Genomic DNA, 12,608 nt, shown 5'->3' on the forward strand with positions numbered 1-12,608 from the left:
TTGCCTTCCACCCCCACCCCCATCCCCGTCCCTGCCAGCTCTCGGGGTTTTGCCTTGGGTCTCTCTGGACCACTTTACTGTCCTCATTGGTGTTCACAACACCTTACAATTTAATATCCTCTGCAAATTTCATTAACGGACTGTTTACTCCCTCTCTCAGGATCATTAATGAAGATGTTAGATAAGATGTGGCCTGGCACAGACCCGGCAGCTCTGCCCCCACTCTCAGACTCTTTGCCTTCCAGCCCTTGCCCCTGGCCTTGCCTCGTCCACTCAGGACTCTTGGGACATGTCCCCTCCTGCCCTTAGGCCCCATGACAAGAGCTGAGGGCCAAGTCTGTTTGAATTAATTTTGCAAGATTACTCGAGGCGCTGTATCAAATGCTTTGCTAAAAATCAAGATATATTACCCTGCCTGCATTTCCTTCATCCACCAGTCTTGTAATTCTATCAAGAAAGCTATCAAGTTTGTCAGGCATGATTTGTTCTTTATAAATCCCCACGGTGCCGTGTGGGGGCACAGGGTTCCCGCGATTTCTAAATGTTTAGAGATTCTCTCTTTGTGTTTGTTCCTTGATTAGAGCTGGAAGGGCTGTGAGCTGGGGGTTGCCGGTAGCACGGTCTCCTTCCCAGGGATGTGGAGGAAGGCAAGCCCCCCCCCACCCCCTCTTCTCTGGAGTGTCTGGGACACCAGTGAGTTGTTGGGACTTTTGAGTGTGTAGGTGCCCCAAGCTGGACACTGAGGGAGGGATCCCTGGAGCTATCCTTCAAGGATTCTGCAGGGTAGAGGAAAGGACAGACATGTCTGTGCTGCTGACATTCTGAAGACAGCACTAATTGAGTGATGGCCGCAGACCCATCCCTGTGCTGAGAACTCACTTGATTCGTTTGAGCCCTGTGAACTGGGCGTGGCCTTGCCCTCCCGTGTGCCAGGCTCAGAGAGGGTCAGGCTGCCTAAGACTGCAGGTCTGGCTTTCACCCTCCAGCATGGACTATGGACCAACAGGGTCAGGAAAACTAAGTTTGGGGAAGGGTTCCAGAAATTGCAGGAGGCCAGAGGGAAAGGAAAGCTTATAGGTAAGCTTTAGGTGTGATCCAGCCACCTAAATGCTCTTTCTTTAAAAGGGGAATTATATATTCTTAATGTTATTGTGTGTGTACATGTATGGATGTGTGCGTGCCACAGTACCTTTGATGAGGTTGGAGGATAACTTGTGGGTGGTTCTCCTTCTACTACATGGGTCCTGGGGATCAAACTCTGATCATCAGGCTCGGTGGCAGTCACCTTTACCCGATGAGACATCTCTCTGGCCCATTATATAACCTTTCAGAGTCTTACCTGTGAAGCGGACACAGCTGTGTCTGCACCCCGAGCTTGCAGGCGGTCCCTTGAGGTGATGCGTGGCAGCCACACCATGGTTCTGAACTCTGGGGAAACAGCTACGTTACACTTTACTCCAGAGGTCTTTGTTCACAGCAACCAGAGATGTTCATTCAACTTGTCATGAGCATGGGGAGAGTGTGATGCTCCTAATTCTGTCACCTGGGAGAGGTGGCAAATCAGACATGCAGGCATGTCCTTGGTACCAGCCTAGGTGGCAAGGTCTAGGTGCAGAGAGAAGGGTTGCCTCTCCAGGCCTTGAGCTTAAACCCTGCATCCCGTTCACCCAGTTTCAGACCTTGTAGTTACAAAGTCATTCTCAGATGTTCTCTGGCTGCAGCAGACGGTGACATTCCTGGGTCGTAGCTTCTAGGTCATAACTCCCCCAGAGCCCCGAGTTGGGGTGCAGATGGTAACAGAGCCACATCCACTTGTGAACATCTTTGTTCTTGTCATTCATCAAGGAAACAGTGGGAACCCTGGGAAGCAGTGAGACAGCCAGATCCATTCACATGGCAGAGAACCCTTGGGAAGAACCACAGGTAGCCCCTGTCCCCAGCAGGTGACATCACCAGAACCTGGTCTGGTCAGTAGGTGTGGGATTGAGGATTGATGGTGAGATCATGATTATCACTAGCTTATCTGGGGTGGCCTCCTTGGTTCTGGCATTCCCTGCATCAGCCCCTTGGCGTCCTGGTGCTGACTGGTGTTCTTAGGTGTGGCCTGGGGCTTAAGCTCTGTGGTTGCAACCAGGTCTTGGGTCATTGCAGTTGAATGGGTGTCCTGGCCTTGCTGTATAGACAAGCTGTTTTTGTTGGACTTTCTCCCTACCTGTGGGGTTCCTTTGTGGGATCAACCCCCTGTGGGACCCAGGTCCATGGTCATCTCTTTGGGTTGGCTCCATCCTTCCTAAGACTCGGGGCTTAGGCGAGCCTTGGTGACCCATCCTCTCTCACTCCCCCAACCTTCAGCTCGTGTGCACACAGGGCAGGTGGGCCTCTTGCAGGTGGCTGGAGACAGGGATCTAAGGATGCAGAAACAGGACGTCGCTCTGCCAGCTGCCAGCTGCCAGCAGCTGCGGGTGCTCAGGCTCCTGTTGATGTTTTCCCATCCTTGAAGTTGGGAGGATGACTGAAGCCCAAACCAAGCCAGGATCCAGTGGGTGGGGCCTCAGTACTCTTCCGACTGGCCATGGCCGTGCTGAGGGGGGGACAGGAAACCGGGGCCTTTCCGTCTGGTGCTGGGGCAGGTTCCGCCTCTCATAGGCTGGCCTGGCTGAGACAGGGACCAGCTTTCTGACTCATCTCTCCTCCCAGGTCCCTGTACACTAGGTCCTTGTGTCAGCACAGGAGGGCAGTCATTCACCCCATGTCAGGGAGGACTTTGCTCCCAGGCCACCAGACACAGGACAGAAGCAGCTTCCTTCCTCTAAAGCCGAAGTCCCTGCAGGTGGGACTGCGAACATTTCCAAGCCAGGATTGTTGTGATCTAGGTTAGTCCCTGAGCTCACACCACTGGACACCCCTTCATGGGTCTTGTCTGTTCAACTCCCCCCCCCCCCCCCCATGTTGATCTGTTCCTATCCTCAGCCTCTGGCTTCCTGCTTCCGTCTGGGATCGCTATGTTTCTCTCATTTCACACCTCAGAGCAACAGAGGGCAGCAGGGGTTGAGCATTTGGTTCAGAGCTTCTGAGCCGCCAAACAGCTGGAGTGAGGTTCCCACCCAGCCTCCCTGGGCAGGTCTTTCCTCCAGGCCGATGACAACTTTACAGAGGGCCTCGAGACGGCCAAGAGTGTCCTCGTGCCCTCAGTGCCAGCACTCATGAGCACTAGCATGACCTGCCTGGAGACTGCAGCGTGCCTATGGTGAAAAGATAAAGAACTAGTGACCCTCTCTACAATTGGACTACCTTGAGAACCCTGGCCGTAAGATCCGTTCTCGCTGGGGATGCTCAAAAGAGGGTCTGGTTCTGTCGAAGGACTCCAGAGGTTGGACACAAAAACGCCTTGCTCTGTCATGCAGATCACGCAGGGAAGACCTGCAGACCTTACTAAGGTTAAAGTGGAGACAGGCACGGCACCTCTTTGCCTCCATTGTCCCCTGGACAGGTCATCACCCCTGCAAGATAACTCTGTCCTCCATACTGCTAATTCTGCAGGATGCTCCAGCACACAGTGTGGTGGGTATGGGAGCTTGGGTTCATGGTGGTACGTGGCTTTGGAGACCTCTTGGGAGATCTAGTGATCCTAACCTCTATTAGCCAGATATCTTGCGATCACACGCTTTAACTTTTATCTCATGGATCCTGTGAAGCATGTCGCTCAGTTATTTTCCTTTTCCCATTGGCTGCCAGGAAGCTCTGCCCCATAAGCCCACAAGTTACTTGGCACTTGGAACTGACCCGGCTCCCTTCTTTCAGACTTTCCTGCTCCTGTTTGCTCTTTGCCTTGTTTTCATCACCTCATTTTCCTTGGGAGGAAAAAAAAAAATCCCCTGGATGTTTTGCTTTTTTAATCTTAACCAAACAAACATCCGTGGTGGGTCAGAGCTGGCTGAACAGGTTTAAACATGCAGTTTCCTGAGGTCACTTTCCAGCTGAATTCTTCCCTGCTCAAGTCCCCTGCCCCTGCCTGGATGTCTGCGTGGTACCTGGGAGCCCAGGAGTCCCCGTGTCCTGGCTTTGTTCGGGTAGCGGATATTCAGGCTCATTTTCTCATGCTCTCTGCGCCCTGCTCCCCAGACTGTTCTAAAAGGGGTTTTAGGGAAAGAAGTCACTTGTCCAAGTTGAGCCTCAGTCACTCCCTGCAGCCTTCAGGTCCCTCCAAGGCCTTGCTTATCCTGTGTGGCTTCAGCAGCTTCCAGCCAACCATTGGCTCTCATGTCTACCTGCGCAGAGTTAGTGCTTGGCTGTAGGACAATGGAGTCTTGAACAGGCGTGTTGACAGTTGGGGAGGAGAAGGCCGATGGGCAGTGTCACCAGAGCTAAGGAGGAAGCACTAATGTGCTGCACACTAAGGCTACACACTAAGGCTGGGGGGAGGTGTCGGGGATGGTTTTGGTTACCAACCCTGTCCTCAGACACCTCTCCAGCTCTTCCACGGGGGTGAGGTCACTCCCCGTGAGTAACCCCAAAGATAATAAACTCAAAGCTGATTGTAAACAGTGCCCATTCCTTCATAGCCTCTTAGCACCTCTCCTCCGGGGGGTGGTTCATGCATCGGGCCCTAACCAATGGCCCAGTTGGACACGCGTTTTGACGTTGCTTTGTCCCCCACCCCTTCTGTGAGCACCCTTTGCCCCAATTGTTTAGACAACCCGGGGATGGGAGTGTCAGTAAGGAGGGAGCCCAGATTCTGTGGAGGAGGGCAGTAGCCTGCACTCTGGCTTCAGGAGTTCCCGAACACTTCCAAATTGTATGTGTAAAACTGGGCACAGGTGGCGTTTTCTGGGAAGACGGACTGTGTTTCCAAGGCGCCCGTGGAACAAACAGGGAAGGTAAATAGCCTCACTGTGGTTTGCTGAAATTCCACAGGGCACCAAGAGGGAGTTGGCTAAGGGCAGAGCCCTTGGATCCTTGAGCCTCTGGGGGACAGTCTTGGATGGCGAATGAGGCTGGGGCTGCTGGTTGGTGGGGGATGGCAGAGACACCGAGCACTGATTTCTTCTGGAGAATGACTTGAGTTTTCCCACTGTCCACGGGAGTTTCCTTCTGTCCCATGTGAACGTGGCCTCAACTGGCCCTGAATAATGGGGTGGGCCCTTCTTAAGGTAGAGAGGTCCTTGTTATAGGATCTGAGGAAAACCCCAGGGACAAAGAGGTATGGGCCAGTGTCACTCATCTAGGGACAGGCAAGAAGCTTCAGGCCAGTCCTGCTAGTGCCATTCTGTTCAACACCGCTTCTCCAGCCTGGGCACTATGAGGGCAGGGCCCACGGTGGGGGAAGGCCCCGGCTAAAGCCAGGTTGCCTGTTGTTACTTGCCTCTTGGTGTGAAGCCGAGGAAGAGGTTCTCTGTGGATCAGAAGCCAGAATCTGGATGGAGATACCATCATCACAACTTACTGCAATCTGCAACATTCCATCTCCTACTCATCACAGTACCTTTTGGCTTCCCATTAGGCCTGAATTCCGAACACATCAAAAAGTCAGTTAGGAGGATGTACTACCAGTTCTGGCCACTAGAGGGAGGCAAAAATATCATCGCAGCAGCCTAGAGCAGAAAATTCTGGCAGGGCAAGTGGTTTGGTTAACAGTGGTGGGCAAAGCCCTACAGAGGTCTGCTCTGTTAGAGCAGACTCTAGGGGTGCCGATAATTAGTTCTGAGACGCTTTCCTAAGGCAAAAAGCAAAGCAAAACTTATTTCAGAAATCTAGGAGAGGTTCCCAGTAGGTGAACGGTTGAACAGTGGTCCATGGGGCTGGTGCCAGAGGTCACTCGTCAATTGCAAGGCAGGGTCTTATCATAATCTGGGGCATGAATAAATATTTCAGGTCAGTTAGAACCACTGCTCTGGTTAGGCCACCTTTACAGACGGTAAAAGTGAATTTAAACCCAGCCGGTGCTTAGCCGATGTGTGCGCCCTCTGACTGGCAGGCTGGTGTGATGGTGACTTGAGCCCTTAGCTGTAAATTAGAGCTCCCCTATGCAACATTCTCCACTCCCAACCTGACTGAGACGCTGCAGTCCAAGCCTTCCCCTGTGTGGTCACTAGGCCCTCTCACAGAAGGTGGGATTCTGGACTCCCATGCCCAAGGTTTGACCCACCAATGAGGGAGGCCATATCAGAAGCTCCTGGAAAACCAGGAAGGTGTATGGGCCCCCAAGTTGGGCTTGGAAGACCAGGGCACTGAGAAATCTCTTGCAAAAGTGCATGCTTGCCTGGGAACAACAGGACCTGGCCCTGAGGACTCTGGTTTCCAGGACAAATGCCTCCAGCATACCAAGGACCCTTGGCCAGCTCTGGGCTTGGCTGTGCCAGGCTGGCAGCAGAGCAGAGCACTTTCAGTGGGTCCTAACATCCTCCTTCCTGTTCTCATGCTCTGGCTCTGCCCTCCTGGAAGGTGGGCACATGGCTCTCAGCTGGGTCTCAAACCTGTGCCCACTGTACCAAGGCCATGCTGTACCTTGAGAGGAGTCTCCTCACCTTGGGAGGTGAGGTGTGTCTTTGAGCACAATCTCAGCTCTTAGACCTGTCTTTGAGTTTCTCCTAGTGGGGTGGGAAGGGAAATTGGGGAAAGAACTTGAAATGTCCATCCCCTCCTGGGAAAGATGCAAGGCTATGCTCTGAAGAGAACTCAGCGTGCATTCTCTCTTTAGAGCTGGAATTGCAGGGCGGGAGTGCTGAGAGTCAAGGAAATCTATCTTGATACAAACCAAAGGGAATGAGGTAGAGGTGGGACTGGAGCAGATCCAACAAATGGATATGAACACGACTTTCAGAGCATGTAGCCTGGGCTAGGATTTTGGCTCGATCCCCTTCTTGGGGCATGAACTTGGAAAAGCTGTTGTAACCTAAGGTGCCTCAGCTTCTTTTTCTGCCCAATGGGTTGTGAGGTGCTGACCAATGGGGTGCATGTGCCTGAGGGTGGAGCATTCACCCAAGAAGACTGGGAGTGCTGACTTGCTGTGGTTTTTGACCAGTGCCTGTTGGCCTAGATCACTAGTAGATGCCTGTGAAGAAACACACAGAGGTCAGTGGAGTCACGATGGGAGAAAGGGGGCTCTGTTGTTGCTGCTATTTCCTGCTTGGAAGAGTGCTGGGTTTGCCTTGGGGCGTCTGGCGGGACCTGGGATGAAAGTAGAGAGGGCTTCCTGCTATCCTCAGTCTTCTCTCCATGGGGCAGTGTCCTCTGCCGCAGGGGCGAGGTTGAGGTGGTCCAGACTATGACTTCGATCACCCTGAGAGGGTGTCCCAAGAATCTGGACTGTGCCTCTTTCCCTATTGACTGCCTCTTTGTGGCGACCTAGTACTGATTCCTACATGTGGCAGTGGAGTTTCACATTTTAAATGGGACTCCCAGATCTCAGGCCTCAGTAGGCATGACCATTTTGGCCCAGACCCTGTGCTTCTCCCCAGACAAGAGAGTCTGCAGCTCTGCTTTCTTCCTTGGGATGCTGGGTCCATGGTGAAGGGACGAGAACACTGGTCAGACTCTGACTGCAGAGGGACTCAGGTCCCTGCTAGTTCCCATTTGTGAGCCACACAGTGGTCTTTAAATTCTCCATCTGAGCAATGGAGTGGGCCCCTGTTCTATCAGAGCAGTTTGTAAGGAATGACAGGCTACCCCAAATGGCGTCTCTGTTTGCTTGGGAGATAGGGGTCCACTTACCTGTCCTCTAGAGGAGTCGGCACACGGCAGATTGTGGGAGGGGATGTACACAAAGGATACGAGTTTACCAACCAGCCACAAGCCAACCACTAACAGACACAATGACAAAGGAGAAGATGCATTCCAGGTCTCAGAATTCACCCCCTTCTGTTCTTGTCCCTCCCACGCTGATTCATGGATGAGCTGGGGCAGTGAATCTGGTGCATGTTTGAAGGCCAGGTGTGCTTACGCTTGAGGAATAGAGTTGTGTTTTGGAGGGAAGGTATACAGCTTCCAGATGGGAGTTAAAGCAGGCCATAGGCCCCGGGAGGCTTTGCTGCCTGTGCTGGGGGCTGATAACCTGCTTACAGAGTGAATTTGTTCATTTGGATAAAGGGCTTAGCCCTGTGAGAGCGCTTAGTAGGTGTTAACTAAAGCCACGCTGGCTTTGGTGCTTTACTTGGGCTTGGTAAAGTGTGTCTTTGGCTTTTAGGTAGCTGCTGTGTGTGCTGCATATGGTTGGAAGAAGACGCTTGTCCCCAGCTGTCCCTGTGGAGCTACCTTCTAGACCTGAAGGCCTGGGTTGATTCACCTCCATCACAGGACCAGTTAAATTCTGGAAGGTCAGGATTGTTTTTATTCATTTCCAACACAGAGCCCATCTGCGCCTGCCACCTCAGGCACTTGGGCATGCATGCTAGACAGCTCCTGCCCATAGGGGCCCTGATATGGGAAGAGAAGTCATGGCTTGTTGAAGGTGGGCAGGGGTAGGCAATAAATGTTACAGCTTCGAAGTTGGGGCTTCATGACTCGGGGGTGGTGTTAGATCAGCTGGAGCTCTGAGTCTGCAGTCACTGCAGGGAGCAGGCAAAGTCATGTCTTGTGGTCTGGGAGCAGACTGTGGGGCACAGAGAAGGGCAAAGAGAGGGGTACTGGAGCCCAAGCCCATCTGCCTGCTGTCTCCGCAGCCCCTGGCCACGGATGTGCTGAGGTGCAGATCACTGGACTTCCCGGACAGGCTGGATCTGAGGCACTGGCAGCTGAGTCTCTACTGAGCACCAGTCCTTTTTTGGTAAGTGTTGAGCTCCCTGGCACTGGGTCTGGGGGCAGCCCTGGCATCTCTCAGGACCTGGTGGCTGAGTCAGCATCCCTTGCAAGATGCTCGGGGCATGCTGTGAGCCCATGGCATGCACTTCCCATTTTTCCCTTCCTGTGGTCCCTCCTTATCCTCCTTTCTGTGGTCCAAAGGGCTGGAGGGGTGTCTTGGAGAAGCCAAGGACTGTTTCTCTGGGCAGTGAGCATCACTACCTCACAGCCAGAAACAAATCTTGGGTCCTGGGCAGAGCCACATCCCAGCAACCTTTGGGACCTGCCCTTGCTTCAGGCCAGTTGACTTATACCATCACAGGGGCCTGCAAAGTCCGTATTTGGAGTTAGCTGGGTTCCCTCTTTTGCAAAGTAGAAGGACCATGGGCTTTTACTGTCAACTCAGAACTTATGGGGCATAGGGGTCCCTGCTCTCAAGGACTTGTCTTTGGGGAGAGGAATTTGGTGTGCATTCTTCCTCTAAGGGTAGGTAGAGGATGGAGAAAAAGACCATTGTCTGGGAAGGTGGGTATCAGCCTGTGTGATTAGAAGATTATGTTCATGATGGAGGAGATGCCAGCAGAAGTCACAGGCAGTGGTAGAGTGTGGCATGAGGCACCCCCTAAGTACCGGAGTTGGGGGAGTTGGGCTTTGGCACAGTAAGTGGGCTGGGCTAGGGAAATCAGAGCTCACTCTATGAGGCCTCTGCGATCACAATTTACTTAGCTCTTGGGGCTCAGGGAATCTGTCTGTTTAGCTCTTGGAAGCTCCCAGGAGACACCAAGAAAATGACAATCTAGTGCAGGTTTTGTAGATCCTAGGGGATATGTGAGCACTGGGCAGAGGCTGGTTGTTTTCCTGGATTCCACGGAGCCTCTTGGCATGTAAAACACTTAACCCTTGGCTGTCCTCTGTCCACAGACCCTGTGCCTTAGAGCAGCAGCCCCATGACGGTGTCCAGCCATGCAATGTTCCTGGAAGGCTGTCCTCCTCCTTGCCCTGGCCTCCATTGCCATCCAGTACACCGCCATCCGCACATTCACCGCCAAGTCTTTCCATACTTGCCCTGGGTTGGCAGAGACTGGCCTGGCAGAGCGGCTGTGTGAGGAGGGACCCACCTTCCCCTATAACCTCTCTAGGAAGACCCATGTGCTCATCCTGGCCACCACACGCAGTGGCTCATCCTTTGTGGGCCAGCTCTTCAACCAGCACATGGATGTCTTCTACCTGTTTGAGCCTCTCTACCACGTCCAGAACACACTCATTCCCCGCTTCACCCAGGGCAAGAGCCCGGCAGATCGTAGGGTCATGCTAGGGGCCAGCCGGGACCTCCTGAGGAGTCTTTATGACTGTGATCTCTACTTTCTAGAGAATTACATCAAGCCACCTCCTGTCAACCACACCACTGACAGGGTCTTCCGCCGAGGGGCCAGCAGGGTCCTCTGCTCCCGTCCAGTGTGCGACCCTCCGGGGTCCCCTGATCTGGTCTTGGAGGAGGGGGATTGTGTGCGCAAGTGCGGCCTGCTGAACCTGACCTTGGCAGCTGAGGCTTGTCGTGAGCGCAGCCATGTGGCCATCAAGACTGTGCGGGTGCCTGAGGTAAATGACCTGCGAGCCCTGGTGGAAGACCCTAGGTTGAACCTCAAGGTCATCCAGCTGGTACGAGACCCTCGTGGCATCTTGGCTTCCCGGAGTGAGACCTTCCGGGACACCTACCGACTCTGGCGGCTTTGGTACGGCACAGGGAGGAAACCCTATAACCTGGACGTGACGCAGCTGACCACAGTGTGCGAGGATTTCTCCAGCTCCGTGTCCACCGGCCTGATGCGGCCCTCCTGGCTCAAGGGCAAATACATGCTAGTGCGCTATGAGGACCTGGCCAGAAACCCCATGAAGAAGACGGAGGAGATCTACGAATTCCTGGGTATCCCCCTGGACGGTCACGTGGCGCGCTGGATCCAGAACAATACTCGGGGTGACCCCACTTTGGGCAAGCACAAGTACGGCACGGTGCGCAACTCTGCGGCCACTGCCGAGAAGTGGCGCTTCCGCCTCTCCTATGACATCGTGGCCTTCGCCCAGAACGCATGCCAGCAGGTGCTGGCCCAGCTGGGCTACAAAATGGCCAACTCGGAGAAGGAGCTGAAGAACCCGGCCGTCAGCCTGGTGGAGGAGCGCGATTTCCGACCATTCTTGTGACCCGAGTGTGGTGGGGGTGGGAGGCAGGTGGCGCTGGTTTTGCTGACGTGGACCTACTATGGACGGTTTTTTAACTGTTGCCTTATCTCCCTCCTTCCTCTCCCACCCTGTCTGTGTGTCCTTCCCACCCTGTCTGTGTGTCCTTCCCACCCCTGCCCACTCCCCTTCTGCCTCTTTTTGCCCCTGAAATTTGCACTATGTCTCGGAGGGGAATCACTGGGGCAGAGGGCGTGTGATGTGGGGTACGCCCCCCCACCCCATTCAGACACAAGGCTGTTGGGTCTCTATGTGGATGGGGACAATGTTTACAGGCACCCACTCACACATTCACACGTGCACACAGGCACCCACGAGGAGAGGCGCCCCAGCACACAACTTCAAGTTTTGCAGCTGTCTTCTCAAGGTAAGAGGATGGCTACAAAGGGACCACCTCTCCCCCGTTTAGGAGAAGAGTTCCTCCTTCCCCAGTCCCTGCTTCCTGCCCCAGATTCCCACTCCCTCCCTTGGAGCAGGGCACCTGTCCCTCCTGCACACCTTTGCCTGGTGGTGAGCAGGGTTTTACTGTGAGGTGAACTGGGACTACTTCCTTTCTATCTCTGGTTTGTGATGAGCTTGTCTGTCTGAGTCTTGTGGCTACCCCTGAACCAGTAATGGCTAATGAATCGTAGAAGTTTCTGATTGATCTTGGGGTCCCTCTGTGATATTTCTTTGTGCCAAAAAAAAGACAAAAAAAAATGTGGATCAGTTTGCTAAATGAAAATTGAAATGCTTTATTTGTGTTTTCTGTAAATAAAAGTGTGCAGTATTGTCTGAGTGTGATTTGGGGGCCTTTGAATGTTAAGCAATGGGCTCTGGATATTCCTTGCTTTGGAGATGAGATGGAGAGGGAAAAGTGAGAATTAAATGAGAAACCTGCCATTTGGAACTTTTTTTTTTTTAAAGAACTAGAATATTCTTTTTAAATTCTTTGATGGTTGCATACATACAAACGATCTATCATGATCATATGAATCCCCAGGTCCCCTCCCACTTCACCCAGGACCCCCAACTCTCCCTTTTCTCTCCCTCTTGGAGCTCCTACCTTTCAGATCTCTTGATGGCTTGGAGCTTTCAATTTTATTCCCTTTTTATCAGCCAAGATGGGTGGCATCTTCTGGCCGGGGTGCTCAAAGTATGGCTTTGGGACTCAGAGTGGAACAGGTAAGAATGAGGTCCTGAGATGTCCATCCTCTACCAGAGGTTCCTCCTGTTGTTAGGAGGTCTTGGGCCAAGGAAGCTGGAGAGAAGTTCAGGGGCTGGGAACAGGTCAGTGTCTCAGCAACCTGACAAGTTTCCTGGTGTGCACACAGTGGGGTGTCTGCTGCCACTGCCCATCTTTTGTGGACAATCTAGCAGGCTCTTCTAAGAAGCTCCCCAGTCCTCACCCCAAGAAACACAAGTAACATGAAATTTAATAGAAAATAAGAACAGTATGTTTTACTATGATTTAAGAACCAAAAAGGGACTGGCCCATCTACCTGGTTGGATCAGGTGGCCCAGGACTGAATCTCTTCTCCCGACGGACCACGATCCCCAGGCTGCCATTTCTAAGCTCACTGCTTCGTAACATGAAATTTACTATGAAAAAATAAATC

The 12,608-nt window shown here is 53.0% G+C and overlaps 1 protein-coding gene across 1 annotated transcript; it reads left to right on the plus strand.

Moving 5' to 3' along the window:
• The first annotated feature begins 9,606 nt into the window (after nucleotides 1-9,606).
• Nucleotides 9,607-11,820, plus strand: Chst1 (carbohydrate sulfotransferase 1). The gene has a single exon (XM_059259441.1). It carries the CDS (start codon nucleotides 9,739-9,741, stop codon nucleotides 10,972-10,974), a length of 1,236 nt encoding a protein of 411 aa, XP_059115424.1. The 5' UTR covers nucleotides 9,607-9,738; the 3' UTR covers nucleotides 10,975-11,820.
• Nucleotides 11,821-12,608: the final 788 nt, after the last annotated feature.

Source organism: Peromyscus eremicus, chromosome 4 (assembly GCF_949786415.1).
Source record: "Peromyscus eremicus chromosome 4, PerEre_H2_v1, whole genome shotgun sequence".
NCBI classification, from domain to species: domain Eukaryota; kingdom Metazoa; phylum Chordata; class Mammalia; order Rodentia; family Cricetidae; genus Peromyscus; species Peromyscus eremicus.

Coding starts and splice junctions, on each gene's coding strand:
- Chst1 (XM_059259441.1), top strand. CDS start 9,739: ATGCAATGTTCCTGGAAGGCTGTCCTCCTCCTTGCCCTGGCCTCCATT.